A 19,157-nucleotide genomic window follows, 5' to 3' on the forward strand; every position below is an offset into this window, starting at 1 on the left:
CCAGCCTGACCTTGAACACTTCCAGGGATGGGGCACCAACAACTTTTCTGGACAACCTGTTCCAGTGCCTCACCATCCTCTGAGTAAAGAACTTCTTCATAATACCTATCTAAATCTCTCCTCTTTTAGTTTGTCAGCTGACTGAAGACATGCACATGAGCCATGGACAGAGACAGGACATTCTCTCTAGGTCTAGTTGCATTTCACACCATAGGTCTATTTGGATCACAGCAACCCCAGGCAGTGCTACAGGCTTGGGGCAGGGTGACTGGGGGTACTGGTCAACAGTGACATGAGCCAGCAGTGTGCCCAGGTGGCAAAGAAGGCCAATGGCATCCTGGCTTGGATTAGCAATAGTGTGGCCAGCAGGATCAGGGCAGTGATCATTTGGTGTACTTGGCACTGGTGAGGCTGCACCTCAAATCCTGTGTTCAGATTTGGGCTCCTCACAACAAAAAAGACATTGAGGTGCTGGAGTGAGTCCAGAGAAGGACAGTGGAGCTGGGGAAGGGTCTGGAGCACAAGTGAGGAGCAACTGAGGGAGTTGGGGTTGTTTAGCCTGGAGAAAGGAGGGTGAGGGGAGAACCTTATCACTCTCCACAGCCATCTGAAAGGAGGTTGTATCCAGGTAGAGGTTGGTCTCTTCTCCCAAGTAACAAGCAATAGAACAAGAAGTGGCCTAAAATTGTTCCAGGGGAGTTTTAGACCAGCTATTAGGGCAAATTTCATCAAAAGAGTGGTCAAGCATTGGAACAGGCTGCCCAGGAAAGTGGTGGAGTCACCATCCCTGGAGTTACTTAAGAAGTATAGTTGTGCTGCTTAGGGACATGGTTTAGTGGAGGACTTGCAGTGCTGAGTCAGTGTTGGACCTGATGATTTTAAAGTTCTTTTCCAACTTGAATGATTCTAAGATCCTATGATACTACCTAGGGCAGTCTTCCAGAACTGTGTGCCAGTGATCTACACTCCTCCACCCACATGAGCTACCACCCACTGTGCATTTATACGTACCACAGTTCATGTCCAGAACCTTCCCAGTGCAACCTGCTATACTGAAGATGAGAAGCAAGTGCTGATGCAGCCAAGGAGATGTGTGTGAGATGCCAGAAAATCTCGGAAGCCTAAACCAGAGTAGAACTGCAAGTGAGCTGTGCATGCCTCGAGGGATACACTCAGTGCTCTGCAAGTGCTGGGTGAATCATTTACAGCCAATGGCAGTGTGATGGAGGTGCTGGGGCAGGTGGGAAGAGACAAATTAGACCATGGGAATGATGGACTACAGGTAAAGGTCACGAAACTCTGTAAATGTATGGTAGAGACTGAGTTAATGTGGTGAAAGATTTACAAGGCCTGATTAAGCACAGGAAGAGGGCTAGGGGTGGCAAATTTTGGACCAATATAAAAATTGACGGCCATTTATTGGCAGGAGATGATCAAGCCTGGCAGATCCTCAGTAGCAAAGAACCAGACCTTAGGCTCCAGTGTGAGAAGGGACTGACACCTTTGGAAGCCCCAGTTTGGACGGTCTATGGAAGTCTTCATGTCACAGACTGTCGCAGTCTTAAATAACTCTTAAAGCATTTCCTTCTGGCTCTCTGTGTAGGATGGCCCTGCTAAGGAGGTGCCTCAAAATGCCCAGAAATTGCATAAAGTAACATAGTTGAAAAGTATGAGGGAAAAAGTGAGGGAGAACAGCTTGGGAACAAACTTTCATACAGGCATTGTGAAAATGCCAGCAAATGGAAGAACTAGCTGAGGCATAATTCACACCACTGAGAGAAAAATGCAAATAAAATGAGTTGGTTGTGAGCATGGCAGCTTGCTGAAGTGAGCCATATGCAGCTGACATGCCAGACCCCTTATCAAAGGCCCTTTATTTGCCCAGAGCCAAGGCAGTGGGTGCATTTGTGCTACTGGGACAGAACAAGTAGAGGAATAAGTTTCAGCTCACCTATCAGTTGGTCCCACCTGACAGTGGAGCATATGCAGGTTTTAGAGCTGAACACACTTTTGCCAGTAACCAAGTGAGCTCCTGTGTGCCTGGGGCAGGGTATTTGCAGCACTAATCTACAAAATGCTCATCCCTTTGACTTAAACCAGGAGAAAATAGTTCCAAACCTATCCTGAATCAAGACATGTTAGAGATTCCTATTCTCCAAATACCATTTTCTTTTAGTTGTGTCAGAAGCAATAAAAATTTCTCTTGACAATTTTTGTGGCAATAAGACCTATAAGTCATCTTTCCATGTCAGAACTTACACCAAATATTTTTACTTCTAAGCAGTGTAAATTGCCTTTGTAATTTCAAAAGTGTCAAGAGAACAAGGACCCAAAGGGTGGCTGGAAATGAATGCCACTGAGTTGGGATTATAGAAAGCAAAGAGGCAGAGAGAGTGGCATCTCTGAGCAGTCCCCCTCTGTATGAAGACTTCATTTGCATATCCTGAAACTAGGTGAAATTCCAGGCATTCCTACTTTATTTGGCAAATTTTTTCCTCTTTCCAAGTAGTCTGCCCTGTGCCTTGGAATAAGGCTGTCCTTTAACTCCTGAGGGTCAACGTCTTCAGTTGCTTCAGCAGGAAAGCTTTCTACCCAATCCATCAAACTGAACACTTAAAACATTTAATGTAAGTCTGAGCACCCTAGGATTTGGAGAAATGCACCTCTTGGTTCCCTCTGTAGAGGGGATGGGATAAGGTTGCTGTGTTCCTACCTGTAGGACCACACTGCTTATGTGTAGCTGACCACAGGATTGGTTCATTATTCCTCATTCTTGGATTAATGTATAGTCAAAAAGGATCATGACAGATGCTAACTGGAACACAGGTTTTAATCTTATTTTCAGTTTTCAGATCCCCACAAATTTTCAAGACATGATGCAGGCTGCTGATGAACAGCAGACTTGTTTTCCTGTACTTGCTCTTGCAGGCATGGTGGAAGTTACATATAGGACTGAACCAGTCTGTGGCCACCAAAGGAAAGGGGCTGCTCAGAAATTAGAAGCTCCTCTTGAATTTGCAGCTCTTACACTCTGATTTGGTGAGAAAAAAAAAAGAAAAAGAAAAAACGTGTTTCCTCATATTCAGGTGACACTTACTGTGTTTCAGCTTTATGCTCTGGTACTGTGCACCACTGAAAAAAGTCCGAGTTCACATTCTCTTTGCACCCTTCCTTCAGGTATTTATATACATGGATGAGATTCCTCCTGAGCCTTCTCATCTCCAGGCTGAACAGTCCCAGCTCTCTCAGTTTTCCCTTACAAGAGAGAGGCTCCAGTTCCTTGCACCATGTTTGTGGCCCTTTGCTGGACGGTCTCCCAGTGCAGGGACATACTGGAGAGAGTCCAGTGGTGGTTGATGGCATGGGGCTGCCTTGGCTCTGCTGCTGAATGTTGAATGCAGATTCAGAGGGGTTGTTTTCTCCAGGCTGATGTTCCCAGAAGGGAAAAGAAATCATTCCTTTCCCTTTCACTAAAGCTACCTTGATGAATGAGCGATAGCGAGTTAGTGGGCAATGAGGTCTGTCAAGCCCACATGCTGGTTTCTCACGTTTCAGTCAGTTGTTTTCACCTTTTGGCCAAATATAAATAACATGTTTCCAAGGGGCTTTGAGTCTGGTGATGTGGGAAGAACCACCTGTTAAAAAAAACACCAGGGAAGTTTTCCTGCTAATTTGTCAAAGGCAGAATTGTAATCTATCTTTGTGGAAAAAGGACCCTTGAAATCATTGAACCAACTCCTTGCTGGGGGGCTTAACATGTGACAAAAGTTACAGGAGCAGTCAGGAAACTGTGGCAGTTTATTAATGAGGGTTTGCAGCAGTTCACTGAGGGCTCTAAGGTCAGAGATGGTTTTCACCTCTTACTCCAAGGGAGTGACATCATGGGTTACAGTAAAATAAAGCTTTCCCTAGCTCTGATATGTTTGGTGGAAAGATCCATCCCAGACTGGGCAGGCTGGTGTTATTTAGCTGTGTAGGGTACACCAGCAGGACAACCCAAGCTTTTGGCTTTTGTTGCTTTGGGACACCCTTTTCCATCCATGGGAAGGTGGCCCAGCAGGCAGAAACTCTGGGGTATGCATCTGTGTATGGGCTGTGCCTGGAAGGACCATGCGGGAACGTGGGGAGAGAGTAATGCTGCCACAGCAGTGATATCCTCTGTCCCCTGGACACCCCCTCAACACCATGTGGGTCTGAGCAGCCCACTCACATTGCATACTGGGAGAGTCCAACCCACAGCCTTCCCTAAGCAGTGAACAGGGCCAAAGTCCTGCACCCCAAAGGAACTCAGGGCCTTCTACTTAATTTAGTGGCAGAAGCACGACTATTCTGCTTTTTCTCAACAGAAGAAATGGAGAATGGGAAATGGCTGAGCTCCATAGTGGATCTCTAGAATATCCAAAGTCTCAGCCCCAGTCTGGGAAGCATTCTGCTGGTCTTCAGGATCTAAAACCAAGTTTTCAGGGCTCACTGTTAGAAAAGACTTTCTGTTTAGAAATAGACAGAAATTAAAAGTCCAGCTATAGCACTGGTGGGACATCAGTGGGGTTTCAGGTCTCACCCAGTTATTTGCAGTGGTGATGTGACATCTCCATGTGCTGGCAGAACTCAGGCAGTGTTGCTCAGCCAAGCAGCCACAGTTCCCACTAGCACAAGTGCAAGCAGGTCCGTATCCTCGTAGAATGATGTTCCACTAGAGCTTTTGCAGTTAGAGGTTTTGCTGTCTTTGAAGAGATTATGGCAATTCTGCACAAGGTTATCATTAGGAGAACTTTTAAATTAAAAATACAAATATATACATATATGTATACATATGTACCCTGCACTTGCTACTTACCAACTTACGGTGTTTGTCCTCAGAAACAGAGGCTTCCATATCCAACTATTTCTCATGATAGATCTGGCCTATATCATCTTAACCTCAAAATCATTATGCTAAACAACAAATTGTAGGGAAAATTTCATGGCATAGATAAAGACAACACTAAAAATAACACATACAAAACGTACAGATGCCAGATGCTGGACATTTGGAACATTCTGTTTATTTACACACATAAAAATGGTATTTATTTGCTTAACCCAGTGCATGTTTTCTATTATTTTTTATCAACCCCAAAATCTGTTGCAAATGTTTCATGTGTCTTTCCAAGGATACACTAACTGTCGTTTGAATAAGCAAAGTGCATTTTCCTCCATCCCTGCCTCTCCCATAGACTTTGTCTGGAAATGCCCATGAGGAACTTCTGTTTGCAAAACTAGTCACAGAAAGATAGCGGTGTGAATTCTGTCCAGCAGTGTTTGCACAAGCACTGGTGGCAGAACTAACACAAACACTCTTGGGAATTTGTTTCTGCAAGGTTAATGTCAGACATGATTTATTGAGGCCTTCCTCCTGCTCACCAATACAGCATCCATCAAGTGAATAAACAGCCCCCCCCATGATTTGCTCTAAGACTGGTCAGTGAGCAAACACTTCATTTCAGAGTCAATATTTTGGGAATAATCAATCAGATTATATTTATTGCCACAAAATTTAGGTTAAAATACTTTGAATCAAGAGTTAAAATCAGAACATTTTGAAGATAAATTGAAGGTAAATCCATTTTTTCTGGTTGGTGTGGTAAAGTTGTTTAGCAAAGTTGGTGAGATAGTTGATCCAACTAAAGTTACAGTCACATTATGCAGAATAATTTAAAATCCCCCATTTTTTAATTTATTTTTTGTGAAATGACAGAAATGAATATGTCTGTCCTCATGTGTTCCCATTTCAAAAAGAAATAGGATTTGCATGGTTTTGCCACACATTTGTGACATGAAAATGCCCCCTCTAATGTTTTCACCATTACTTCTTGTTCCAGAGAGTTTGATACTTCTTTTTCTTTGTTTGTTTCTCTCTTTCTTTCTTTCTTTTTTCTTTTTCTTTCTTTTTTTTCTTTCTTGCTTTCTTTTTCTTCCTTTCTTCCTTTCTTTCTTTCTTTTCTTTCTTTCATTTCTTTTCTCTATTTTCTTTATGAAGTGTACACTGAAATGAATTCTTCCGTTTCCATCATGTAATAAGTATAGAAATCAGGATTCATAGGGCCCTGCTGAATTGCTGGTAGAGCTCCCAAAAGCAAGGTAGCCCTCAGAGAATTTAATTTATACATTCTAATCACAGCCAAACCCACTTTCTCTCACCCTCAGCAGATTGTAGGTGGTTTAAAGAATCAAAGAGGAACCTGAGATAGTGGCTTAAAGCTGGCAAGTACTTCTGAGTCAGTATTCCTCTCAGATTGAAATTAAATGCTAATTTTGCCCTGGTCAGATGCCAGTTTAAAGTGTTCTTGTCAGTGTGAGAACATGATTAGAGCATGTTAAGCCATAAATAAGAAAGGGATAAAGGGTGTTAAGTTTATGGTTGGACTTGATGATCTTAAGGATCTCTTTCAACTCAAATGATTCTATGATTCTCTGATCAACTGTGCACAGACATGCACTTGGCAAATGGCTGCATTTATGGAAAACCTTTCAGTTTTTGGCCCTGCTGGCAGCTCCTGACCCTTCAGCTCTGCCAAGACCTGGGTGCTGCTCCATCTGCTTTGTGCAGTGATTCCCAGATCAGTTTAAACACCCCACGCCCTGGAGGTGTCCTGCGCTGTCCCTTTGCTGGCAGCCCTGTGGGAGTGCTGAGCAGCCACAGCTGGCCTGGGACAGACCTGCCCACACTCTGGGGCACCTTGGAGCTCTCCTTCCATGCTGTTCTGTTTTGCATCTCTCTGGTGTCTTCCCGCCTCCTTCCTCTGCTCTAAAGGGCTCAAGTCCAGTTTGCTTTCCAACCCCTGAGACAGGAGTTTCTAAGGGTTGTCTATGTGCATGTCTGCTTGAGTTAAAAAAAAAACTCCCAGTCAAATTTGTGTTTAAATTCATAGATGAACTAGAGAAGTTAGATGGAGAAAGGACTTTGCAGTATTTTTTCTTTAATAAGGCAGATTCTTAACCTCATCTTGTGGAACAATTCTCCTTCTTTAAGTGTAAGGTGATGAGCCAACAGGTGCAGTAGGGAATGGGATGTGAAGTACCAGGTTTTATTTTTGGTGGGAAACTATTCACATGGAGATTCTTCTCCTGCTCACCCTACTCTGTGTGCCTCTTTGGATCAACAGATCCTCAGACCTCTTAGTCTTTCTTCTGTTGCCTGAAGATTAGTTAAGTTCTTCTACACATCTTTTAAACACCCCCAGGGATGGCAACTCAACCACTTCCCCGGGAAGCCTCTTTCACTGCTTGATAATCCTTTACAGGAAGAATTTTTTACTAATGTCCAATCTAAACCTCCCTTGGTGCAATTTAAGGCCATTTCCTCTTGTCTTATCATCACTCATGTCCAAACAGCCCTGACAGCTCCTGGACCCTACTCTGTCTATCCTAGTTCACCATGGCTGGGTCATCTCTTTTGTGACACAAGACAACGGCTTACCAGCAGATTTGGGAATAGGGTTGCAAACTCCTGGTAGGAGTGCAGGCTGTCAGAGGGAGTTGTGGGGCTAGAGAGTACAGCTACTGGAAAGGCCACTCAAGAGAAGAGGACTGGGCTCTTAGACTTGACTTTTCACAGCCAAAATAAGAAAAAGTACCTGATATCCGGAGGAGAGAGGGAGGAAGGGATATGGCCCTGTGCAGCCTCCTGGTGTATTCCAAAGGTAGCAGGGCTCTGGCAGAAGCAGATGCTGGTCTCAGGCATTTTGGAGAGCGAGGGACCTTGAGAGCTCACAAAAGTGAAACCCAGCTCATCCTATGACAAACAAAGGGCTGGCTTTGCTGATGCTGACAGGGTGAATTACTGGTGCTTCAGGATAAGGCCTGCCCCTTTCCCTGCTCTGGTTATAAAACCATTCTCCAGGGAGGCAGGGATGGCTCCTCCCTTCTTTTGGCTCTTCTCGGGCCACAGCTGTAGAAACACGATTGTTTTGTGAGGGGAATGGTATTATTGTTTGTCATAACTTTTATATGCTGGGGCCTCTGTAGCTGATTTTTTTTCAGTGTTTTATATATATATATATATATACATATAATATATATATATATATATATATATTATATATTCCCTCCTCCTCTAAGAAGCCTCTTCTGCATCTCTAGGCCTCTCCCACACCCCTACCTTTAAAGATGCTACAGTTGTATTGTGGTTCTTTTGTGTGTGCTTTTTGCTTTCTTCCTGAGGCTGACAGCCTTTTGCACAACTGCCAAATGGCAGCAGAAAGAAGAAAGGCTGTCATTCCAGGCTGGAGGCTTTCTTTTCTGCTGTGCTCACCCAGGTCTTTTTTTTTTATAAAAATAAATAGTGTGAGGCCAAGGAAGAGGTCCTGTTAAGTCTTTCAAATGACCTTTTTGGACTACATATGCTGCTGGCTTCTGCCAAGAGCAGCTTTCCTCACCACAGCAGGGGACAGATGTCCCATTGGCCCTTTTGCCATTCTACTTTACCAGGTCTTTTTTTTTTGTCCATGAGCACTGTTATCAGCCCTCCAGTAACCACGTCAGTCTTGATCTCAGGGCTGAGAGAGAAGGAGAGATTAGGAGAATCATAGAATCATAGAACGGTTTGGGTTGGAAGGGACCTTAAAGATCATCTTGTTCCACTCCCCCAGCCATAGGCAGGGACACCTTCCACTAGACCAGGTTGCTCAAAGCCCCATCCAGCCTGGCCTTGAACACTTCCACAGCTTCTCTGAGCAACATGTTCCAGTGCCTCACCACGTTACTGTGCCTCACAGTAAAGAATTTCTCCCTAATATTCAATCTAATCTCTTTCAACTTATTAAACAGAGGGTGAGCTTTTGATTTCCTTTGCTAATGCACTTAGTACAAACCATCCTGTATAGCCCAGAGCTAGTAGATGTGCTGCTGGACAAAGCCTTCACCACCAGCAGCTCAGGTACCTGCCCTGCTTTGCCCTCACTTTTCCATGGGCTGTTTTGGAGCTTTGATGGAGGGAGGGGTGGGTGGTCCTCCTGTTCCTGTACACCATTGCCCTTGAACACCTGAGTAAGGGGTTCAATATCAGGAGCCAGGAAGAAAGCCAGGGTGGTAAGGCATTGGCACAGTCTGTTCAGAGAGGGGGTGGATGCCCCATCCCTGGAAACAGTCAAGGCCAGGTTGGACACATTTCTGAGCAACCTGACCTAGTTGAAGCTGTCCCTGCTCATTGCAGGCGTGTTGGACTAATGACCTTTAAAGGTTCCTTCCAACCCAAACAGTTCTATGATTCTATGAAAGTCTATGGTGGTGTTGATTTTACCAAGGAGACAACCAGCCCTCCCAGGAGAATGCAGCGGGAGTCGGAGTACAGCCTGGCAGGGCTAGGGAGCAGGCAGAGGTGAGGAGCCCCACTCCGGTAGCTGCTCCCACTTTATGCCCCAGCCTCTCAGTGCTACGAAAATCAAATCCGTCCAGGAATGGCAGAACACAAGGGGAGCAGGGTTGTGAGCGGCATCGAGCAGCTGGGGCCAGGGTGCAGCTGCCACTAGATGTCAGCCATTCCTTGCTGCAAAGCAAAAGACTTTAAAATGCAAGAAAAATCCCTGAAAAGACCTAATTGCTGCTTTTCCATGGTACCCCTTTTATCATCCGTTACCACATACCTGAGCGAGAGTGTCTCTGAGTTGCTTCGGAAGAAAACACTTAATCCATTAAGACATTTACTGTCAGGCTGTTTCTCTGCATAAGAGTATTTTAAAACTTAATATTGTAGAAGCAGAAGCAGATTGCCGAATGATTGCACCTATTTTGCAGGAAGGATGTTTTTCCCTTTCTCAGAATAAACTCAGGAAATGAAAGAACCAGACAGGAAACTAGCTAAATGCTGATGGAAATATGAAATGAAGATATTTATATTGCCAGTGTATCAACAAGCCATGGGTAATTGTTCGGGGTATTTGGTTTGGTTGGGGTTTTTTTTGTTTGTTTTTGGTTTGTTTTTTTTTTATGTTTTAAACCACTGATTTAAAAATGGACAAAATTAAAATCTCCCTTCCCTGAGCACTCTGAAGTTGGTCTAATTAATAAGCATTTTTGCTTCTGGCAAGAAAACACACTAAAAAAATCAAAGTTACAAATTACAGTAAACTTTGTGTACAATAATACTTGCCTTTGGAATTTAACCTGTTTCCTCTGGTATTGTACCTAATATCTGGCACATAGGAGTTCCCTGCTCCCCCCAAAGCTAGGAAAAGAGAAGAACAGTTTCTGAGTGATACCTTAGTATGTGAGTCCTCATTTGCTGCCACTGCCCTCTCAGCCACCTTTGTGCTCTTTCAGCCCCGTGATGACTGTTTGGTAGGCTATTTCCAGAGCATAAAACAAAACATCTGGTTGCTAACAACAGAAAGCTGTTACAACAGCTGGAGTCTGCCAGGATGTGCAGGACCTCTGGCCAGAAATCATTTCCCAGCTGCAAGAAATAGAAGTGATACAAGATCCATTGTACCAGCTTAGCATCAGATGGGAGCTGCCTGGCCTGCACCCATCCTCTCGTCCATTCCTCTTGGAGAGGTGCAGCAAGACGGCAGGATGCAGCTCCAGCCTGGACTGTGCTCTACCTCATTTCTGTTGCAGTCAGTGTTGGCTTTGCAAACACGAAGAGATGCTTTGCTTTGCACTCATGCTACATTAATATTGGAACCATCCTAGGCTGAGAAAGAGGCTGCAAACTCCTGGCCTATATTATGAGCCAATTAGTCTGAGTGTGTCGAAAAGGGCACTGTGGAGTATCAGTGTGACACAGCTGCTATGGGGCTGCTGTGAGGGCATTCACCTATAGGTGAGCAGTTCAAAGCTGGACTCAGTCATCCCAGTTAAAGAATCACACTTAGGGAGTTACCAACAGCCCTACTGAAGGCTTTGTTATTTTAGCCGAGGCTGGGGAAGCTGGAAGTGGTCAGGTAGTTGTCACTTCTCTCTCTTCCATTCCTACAACCTTGCAGGTAGACACAGCTCTGGCCTGATGGGGATTATGGTGCAAGAGGGCTTGAGGAGCAGCTCCATAGGATAATGCCTGCAGGACTCAAAGCAGTGTAGGCCAGACCACTGCTCCCCCTGCAAATCCTGATGCCTCACTTGCAACAGTACAGCCCTAGGTGTGTCTGCCACAAGACCCCTGACATGATCCAAGTTAAAACTAAACCTCCATCATAAAACAAAGCAAAAACCTTTGGTGTTTATTTTTATCCCGGATCTTCTTGCTGATCTGCTTTGCAGCACCACACAAGTCATTGTACTGGCAAAGTGAAGGAGCTGAAATGCAGTGCCATTATGGGAATGAGCGGCTGAGGACAGAGGAGGTGTGGTGGAAACTCCACCACTGAAGCCAAGGTCTCATGACTCCATGTTTTCACATTACTGGAGCTTAGGCTGCTCCTGATTTCTGGCAGCAGAAGTCTGGTCTCCTTTGCTATAAACTCCCTAATATTTGCCTTCTTTAAAAGATAGATTTAAAAAAAAAAAAAAAAGACAAAACCAACCAATCAAAAAAGCCAAGGCTAAATAGCAAAACAACCACAGAAAGGCCTTATAAAGGGTAATTTTTTTAGTTTTGTATGCAGATACATACTCCCCCCAATAGGTAAACCTGGGCTGATTTGTCATCCCAGTGGTTTGAGGAGGTTGTTCACCATTCAAAGCCACTCCATAAATCTCCTGTCACTTCATAGGTGATGCTTGGAGACACCTTCTGTGAAGGACATGTGTAAAGGCAAGCAGCCATAAGAGACCTGGAGCAGCCAACACTGTCTGGTATGCCACACCTGAGATTCTCTCGTGGTGTCAACAAGAGGAAGATCCTGCTCCCTTTCCCAGAAGCTCTTTTATGTTTGCTACAGTTAACAGTAGCTTTATTAAAGATTCCTTACGATAAGTTTCAGAGATCTCATTAATCACCAACCTGAGAACATTACAATGATGAGCTGCAAAAGGCATGAGCAAATCACTCACAATTACCAGTTTTAGGTGCTGCTCTCCAAAACTTGATTAGCTACAGATGCACAGGTGATATTTCCTACTGTCTTCTTTATAGCACACCCTCGCTATTATCCACTCTAGTCTGATTTAGGTTCTTATTAGAATAACATTGTGCTAATTAAGTTATCGCACACACAGAATGTTTCATGATGGAGATGATTAAGTGGGTTAGATGACTAATATTGCAAACTGTCCAATCAGTGTCAGAGAAACTGGTGAGGGATGCACACAAAAATGAACTCCTTGCTGTCACCATACATCCCAACTGTGAACAGAAATGAAAAAAAGCAATGAAAAGCGGAGCAATAATAAACTTATTTTTTAGAAAACCATTGCTAGAAAATGTAAACATTCCATTGAAACTGTTCTCTGAATGGTTGAAATCACTGAAATCGCCCATTGGAGTGAACTCATTTCAAGTACATTACTAAGATTAAAATTTGCCCCTTCCAAAAGCTACTAATATTTCTGATATATATATTGAACAGGCAGGTGGTGACGCTGCCCTCCTCTACCATATACCTTGAATTTGAATGCTCAGTGCATCTCTGGATGCACATATTCCATAATACCTGAAACAAAAGGGAGCATTAGAGGAGGTGCTGCTCTTCTCAAGAGCCACACCACAGCAGTGCTAGAGCAGCAGATGGCTATGCTTTCATCTTGCCATCCCATTGGGATCCAGGGACATACTCAGACAAGCCTAAAGTTCCAGGTGCATCCCCAGCCAGAACCTGGGACACGTGCACGGTCTTTGAAAGGGTTTCTGTCCACACAATGTGCAGAAGCACGAACATACTTTCACTGTTGCCCAATGATGTCTTGTTCTCTTATTCCTCACATTGCACATTTAGATCCAAATCATGCTGGATCAACCCATTCAAAGCATCATTTCACTCCAGTATGAGCATTTCAGCCCTTCTTCCTTCAGGGGAAAAAAGCACTTCCAAAAAAATGCTGAAGCTAACTTAAGAAACAAACTTACCAAAAACGTGAGGGCTGCCAGGAATTCTTTAGTTATCCACAGAGGTTAAAGTTTTATTTTTATATAAAAATTAAATAGCAAACTTGCTTTGGGTTTTTTTTACAGTGATAAATTAGAAATTTACAGTACATACATTGAAGTAGATATATTTTTTGTACACCCCAAAATAATCAGTGTCCATTTCCTTAAAATTCAGAAAAAGGAACTAACATGTCTGTTTAATGTAAGAGCTAAGCTTGTACCTCTCACGTAGACACTTCCAGAACCTGCAGTGAGAAGAGCACATGCTGAGGGGGGAGATGGGAGCGGGGACTGCGTAATCCAAGGAAATGCCTGTAAAGTTTCTAGTTGTATAACCACAGCAACTGCGTTTCCAAGATAGGATTAGTCACACTGGTTTTGGCTTGAAATTCATAACAACGCTGAGATAAGAGAACCCAAAAGTTGCTGGTACCTACCCTATAACCACCAGTTTTTAGGCTGCTGTGACTTCCCACTCATACAGACATAAAGTGGAGCAAGGTAAATGCACATGGATGAATGCATTTATGGAATGGTTTAATTGCTGCAACAACTAATTTCACTTTGGGTCAGTACAGCTTGCCCCCGACTGCTGGGGGAAGATGTTTCTTCAGGAATAGCAGGTGGTGCCTCCCCCCAGCCCACCTCCTTCCCATCGCATTTGAGTCGCTCACATGCTTTAAATGGGATATCCCCCCAGGTCCCTCATAGGGCTACACAGTGCCATCCTCATCCAACTCACATCATCTCATAATACCAGGGGCATCCCTCTGTCACAGTTCACAGGGTCACAGGCAGAGATGCAAGGATTTGACAACAAGGTACTACTTAACATTCACTTCTGTATAAATAACGTGGTTAAAAACTTCATTTATTGAATCAGTCTGGTCAAACACGGGTCATATCAGCCAGGAAAGTATCCAAAGTGTTTCAGAGTGAGGAACACTTGAGTGAACATGACACCTTGGCACAGCCCAATACCACTTTACCAAAAAAGACTCATACTGCATCCTCCCTCTTTGAAAGCCAACATATAGCTGCTGACTTTACATTCCTTGCTGCACCAGCACAAAGACTGCACGATGGAGAAGCTCAGCCACCTGAAGATCTCATACTTGCAGAACTCCTTGTCCACAAAGGCATAACCAGACCCAAACACAACACTAATAGCGAGAGACTTTATGGAGAGGATGAAAAGGCCTGGCTGGAATGGGGCGTTGACCAAACAACACTTATGAGTCTTAAGTAGAATGTGTCAAGTTGTCACTTGTGCTGCTGGAGAGGGAGCTCAGTCGTTAGGGTTTGGTTTTTAGTTTAAAAAAAGAAGTGCTCTAGCACATGTTTTGACACTGACACTGAAACAATACATGCTTGGACATATTAGTGTTCACTTCCAGAGCTGGAGTGAACTGTGGTTTGGGAAGCACATGGGCACCTGTGTGAAAAGCAAGTACTTTAATAAAGCAGCATCTGTTCTCAGCTGCCCTTGAAGGTCGTGTGAGTTGGGACACCAGAGGGAATGCTCTGCAGCAGATCAGGTTCACACAAAGAAATGAAGTAAAACTTTAGAGCACACACATAAAACCAAAGGTCTTTCAAAGGGATAGAACATCAGAACAGTGTTCTCTTAAGTGCTTCTGGGGTATTTCTATTTGTATCATCTTTCTTATTAGCCAAACAAGCCCCTGACACTAGGTTCAATCTCCCAATAAGAACAAGCTGATGCCTCCTCAAACAAGAGGATAAGAAAACTCAACAGTTGCTTTGAAACAACATTATTCACCAAGAAGTTGGATCCCTTTACAAAAACTGGAAAGGTCTTTGTTGTTCCTGAGGACTGAATGCCTGCTCACATTCTGTGTGTAAATATACATTAAAAAAACCCCTCTCCATAGCCACCAGTGAGCAACTGAAGCATCATTGTGAGGCAGTCAGCTGTACTGCAATGTCATGGGCTGAGAATGTTCTTTTAATTGGAACTGACACACATAATTATACAACTGATCTGTGTGAACATGAGGTTGCCAAGGAACTTAACATTTTGATTCTCCTCAGATTGGTGTCTGCAGAGATACCATCACACTGAACAAAATATATTAAGACTTAATTGCTTTATGCAATGGGTCTCCAAAGAGACAGGTAAGTTTACTTGGAGAAAACTGGTATTGTTTAAAGGTACCCTCGACTCCTTTTTTCTCTTTCCTTGAGGAAGGAACACTATATTTTAAGACTTTATTTAAAGTTATTAAATGCAGCAGAATAAAGTAGTCTTCTGGAAATAGCAGGAGCACCTGAAGGGACAGGAATGGAGGCAGATGGATAATAATAATTGATGTAGAAGACCATACACAGTTTCTCACTTTCTGCTGAGTCCTCTACATCTGACATTGGCCTTGAGTAAAGCTTTTAAAAAATTAGAAATATTCATAAAATCACAGAATAAATCAAGTGTGAAGGGATGCAGGGAGGTCCAAATTCCCATGTGGCAGAATCAACACTCAATTCAGACCAGGTTACAAATGGTAAAAAAAAAAAGAGTTGAAATTATTATTAGGCCATCAGATGACTTCAAGAATAATCCTTACTAATACCTCACTAAATCCTACTCATCATGGGTAAAGCTCAGACCTGAAAGCCCACTTGCTATTTGTTGGAGGACTGATCCTTGGCTGACTTGTGCAGTGTATGGGAACAACAGAATTCCCCAGGGTATAAAGACATAATCCTCATCAAATGCTTCCTTCTCGATGCTGAACTAGGAAAGAAGACATCTAACTGAGGTCCTGGGTACTCCACCTTCTGGTAACTGGACACTAAATAAGCCCAGAATTTGGCCCTGGACTGCCTTTCCTCCATCAGCTATAAGACGATGAAAGAAAAACATCATCCTACAGCTGTGGGCTACAGCCCCTCAGCTTCTAAAGACTTCAAGACTTCAGTAATTGCATCCTGCTTTAAAAAATGAAAAAAAAAAAAAAAAAGGAAGATAACACGTTTGTGTATTTCACAGCTTTTAAAGCCTCCCTGGGCTCTCCTATTTTGGGCAGCATGGTTTATGGCTATTGTATCTGCAGCATGATCTTTTTGCTGTTTATTCTTTAAGGCATTTTTTTTTTTTAATCCCCCAGAGAAAGGTTGTGTAACCGTCTCCCTATTCTATTCCCAAAATTTACATGGCAATGCTTACACACCATCAGTCCTTCACAGGAGAGCAGTCAGACCATTGGGGTGTCGTCTTTTTCTCAGACCACAGTCTCGTTCCCTTTTCCGGGTTTCACCCAACCATCTCCTCTCTTCTCCCGTTTCACTTTCCCTGAGTTCACCAGTCTGTTCGAGCACTTTTGCCACGTGTGCAGAGTTTTGGCTGACCAGATCCACATACCTGATGTAATACCCACCAGAAGGGACATGAAAATTTTGAGCATCTCCACTGCCATATTGGAATCATCCGCTGAATAGCGGAAAATGGCCCAGTTGGAGATTTCATAGAAATAACAGGCGATGACACATGTTGCTGGGACAGTGTACAGCACTGAAAAGACACCAATTTTGACCATTAGTCTTTCCAGTTTGTCAGTTTTAGTTCCATCTTTCTGGAGATTAGACCTGATTTTAAATAAGGCCACGAGTCCCGCTGCAATGAATAAAGTCCCAATGACCAGGTAGGTAAAAAGCGGAGCGACGACAAAGCCTGTCAGCGCATCCAGGTTCTGGTTCCCAACATAGCAAAGGCCGGTGAGCTCATCTGCATCTACTAGTCTCATAATTAAAATGACGATGGTCTTCACCGCCGGGATAGCCCAGGCTGCAATGTGGAAATACGAGCTGTGCATTTCAATAGCTTCGTGGCCCCACTTGAGTCCTGCAGCCAGAAACCACGTCAGTGTCAGAATAACCCACCAGATGGAGCTAGCCATCCCGAAAAAGTACATCAGCAAGAAAATTATAGCACATCCTGTGTTCTTAAGACCTTCTTGGATAAGAACAGGTTCTGCTGCCTCTTCAAAATCACAGGATATCCTTTCCCGGCCCACAGTTAGCCTCACAATATAAGCAATGCTATAAATATTGTAGCACATGCTCAAAAATATGATTGGGCGCTCCGGGTAGGAAAATCTGGATGAATCAATCAGGAAGGTCAGGACCGTGAAGGCAGTTGAGATGAAGCAAAGACTGGCCCACACAGCCATCCAGATATCTGTGAATTCTTTAGCTGACCTGCTGTAGAGACCAGCATCATAGCCACATTTCAGGACACAGTTCAAGCTTCTCTTCACCCAAATGTACTGATCTGAGTTAGACCCCATGCTGTGGCACTCTTCTCCAGGCTGCAAGGAGGTCTTGCTGTGAAGGGGAACCTCTTCATCTCCTGGGCCCTCCATGCACATGTGGTTGTGATCATTCTGGGGTGGGAATTTGCTGCAGTTTAGGCTGTCTGGCCAGGCAAATCCAAATTCTTTTAAAACGGGTTCACATCTTCTTTTGACAGAGAGGCACATGCCACCACAGGGACCTATGGGGATGTTAATCTTCTCTGTGCACATTGGGACGTAGACTGAACACAGGAAGAACTGGAAGAGAGAAACAAAAATCACAAGTGTGTCCAAGGAAAATTAGACAAGTTGATGTATAACAAGTTTTCTTTTTTTGACTTTTTAGCAGTAATATTTGGTGTTTTGCCTTAAAAAACAGGAAGCAGCATAAAACAAATAAACTAAGAACAATAAAAACAAAAGAGAAAAAAATAACAATGTTGTCTTCTTCAGTTCAAATGTGGACCGAAGCCAAAGCCTGAACGTTTTACTCCCTAGATTAGCTCTATGTAAATTTAGCCCATCAGTTTCAATGAAGCAAGTGGGATTTAGCCAGGCTTGAAGCTCAAGGGTGCAATTTAAGAAAGCAGAAAAAACAAATTAAAGTGGCTTAAACAAATACATATATTTGTTCTGGGCATTGTCTGGATATTCCAGTTAAGAAACAAATAGAAAAAAAAAAGGCATTTGATTCGTGATCCTCCTAGAAGAATGTATTTCTTTTACAATCAGTTCACGCATGTATTTACAACGGTAATCAAACATTGTAGTTTTCTCCTCTTTTGAATAATCGCAATTCAGCGACGCGACACCGTGAGAGGAATTGCGTGCGGACTCGGGAACTCTGCCCCATGAAACAAGTTGGGTTTTGTTTGATGAAATCTATGCCCGTGGGGAGGACAGCGATCTTGCTATTCGCTTGGGAAAGAAATTTCCGCGGTGAAGTTCCCGGGGGGTAGGGGGGGGTCCCAAGTCGCCACAGCTTCCTGCAGCCAGCTCCGCTCGTTCCGCGTGGAAGCGGGCGCGGCACCTGGGGCACGGCCGGGACAGAGGGCAGAGCCTGGGAAAGCTCTGGGAGCCGCTGCAGCCTCCGCGGGAGCGCGGGTGGGGGGCACCGCGCTGCGCTCCTTGCCGCGGGCAGCCGGGACAACGCCGGGACGCCGCCGGCTCCCTGTCCCTCCACCCAACGTGAGCCGTGCTCTCCCCAGCCAGCCAGGAGCGGCACTGCGAGCAGGCGGGACTTTCAGGTTGGTTTTGTACTGAGTCGAGGGGATGGGGATGAGGATGGGGATGCTGGGGGACAGCAGCCGGCCCGGGGACCACACAGTCCTCGCCCGCGCACCCAGGTCCCCTCGGAGCCCCGACCCACCTGGAGCTGGCTGGAGCAGCCGTACTGGATGAGGGGGGTGAAGGTGGTGAGCTGCAGCTCCGCGTCCGCCTGCAGCTCGTGCCCCACCAGGTTGGGCATCTTGGTGACATTGTATCCCAGGTTCTGGCACATGGCGATGCGGATGGCGTCGCAGCGCGCCTCCTCCTCGTCGCGCCGAAGCCCCGCGCCCCGCCCGAGCAGCCCCGCCAGCAGCACGGCAGCAGCCGGGCGCGGCCGGCCCCGGCCCGCCGCCCCCCGCCATGGCCCGCGCTGCGGCCCCGGCCCCGGCCCCGGCCCGGCCGCGCCGTGCCGCACGGGCCGGCTCCAACGGGGCGGGCCGGGCGGCCCCCGCTATTAAACAGCCTCCGCCGAGAATCGGCCCAGGGGAGGGACGCGGCCGCCCGCCGGCCCCCCGCGCCCCCGCCCCGCCAGGGAGCCCGCCCCGCCGCAGCGCCCCGCGGCACGGCGCGGC

General features: G+C 45.1%; 1 protein-coding gene across 1 annotated transcript; it reads right to left on the reverse strand.

The window, feature by feature from the left end:
• Positions 1–13,853: 13,853 nt before the first annotated feature.
• Positions 13,854–18,949, reverse strand: FZD4 (frizzled class receptor 4). The gene is made up of 2 exons (XM_018071337.3): positions 18,686–18,949; positions 13,854–17,574 (listed from the first exon to the last, which is right to left on the reverse strand). The coding sequence occupies exons 1-2, from the start codon at positions 18,815–18,817 to the stop codon at positions 16,246–16,248; spliced, it is 1,461 nt and encodes a 486-aa protein (XP_017926826.1). The 5' UTR covers positions 18,818–18,949; the 3' UTR covers positions 13,854–16,245.
• Positions 18,950–19,157: the final 208 nt, after the last annotated feature.

Source organism: Manacus vitellinus, unplaced genomic scaffold (assembly GCF_001715985.3).
Source record: "Manacus vitellinus isolate BGI_N305 unplaced genomic scaffold, ASM171598v3 scaffold_2_pilon, whole genome shotgun sequence".
NCBI classification, from domain to species: domain Eukaryota; kingdom Metazoa; phylum Chordata; class Aves; order Passeriformes; family Pipridae; genus Manacus; species Manacus vitellinus.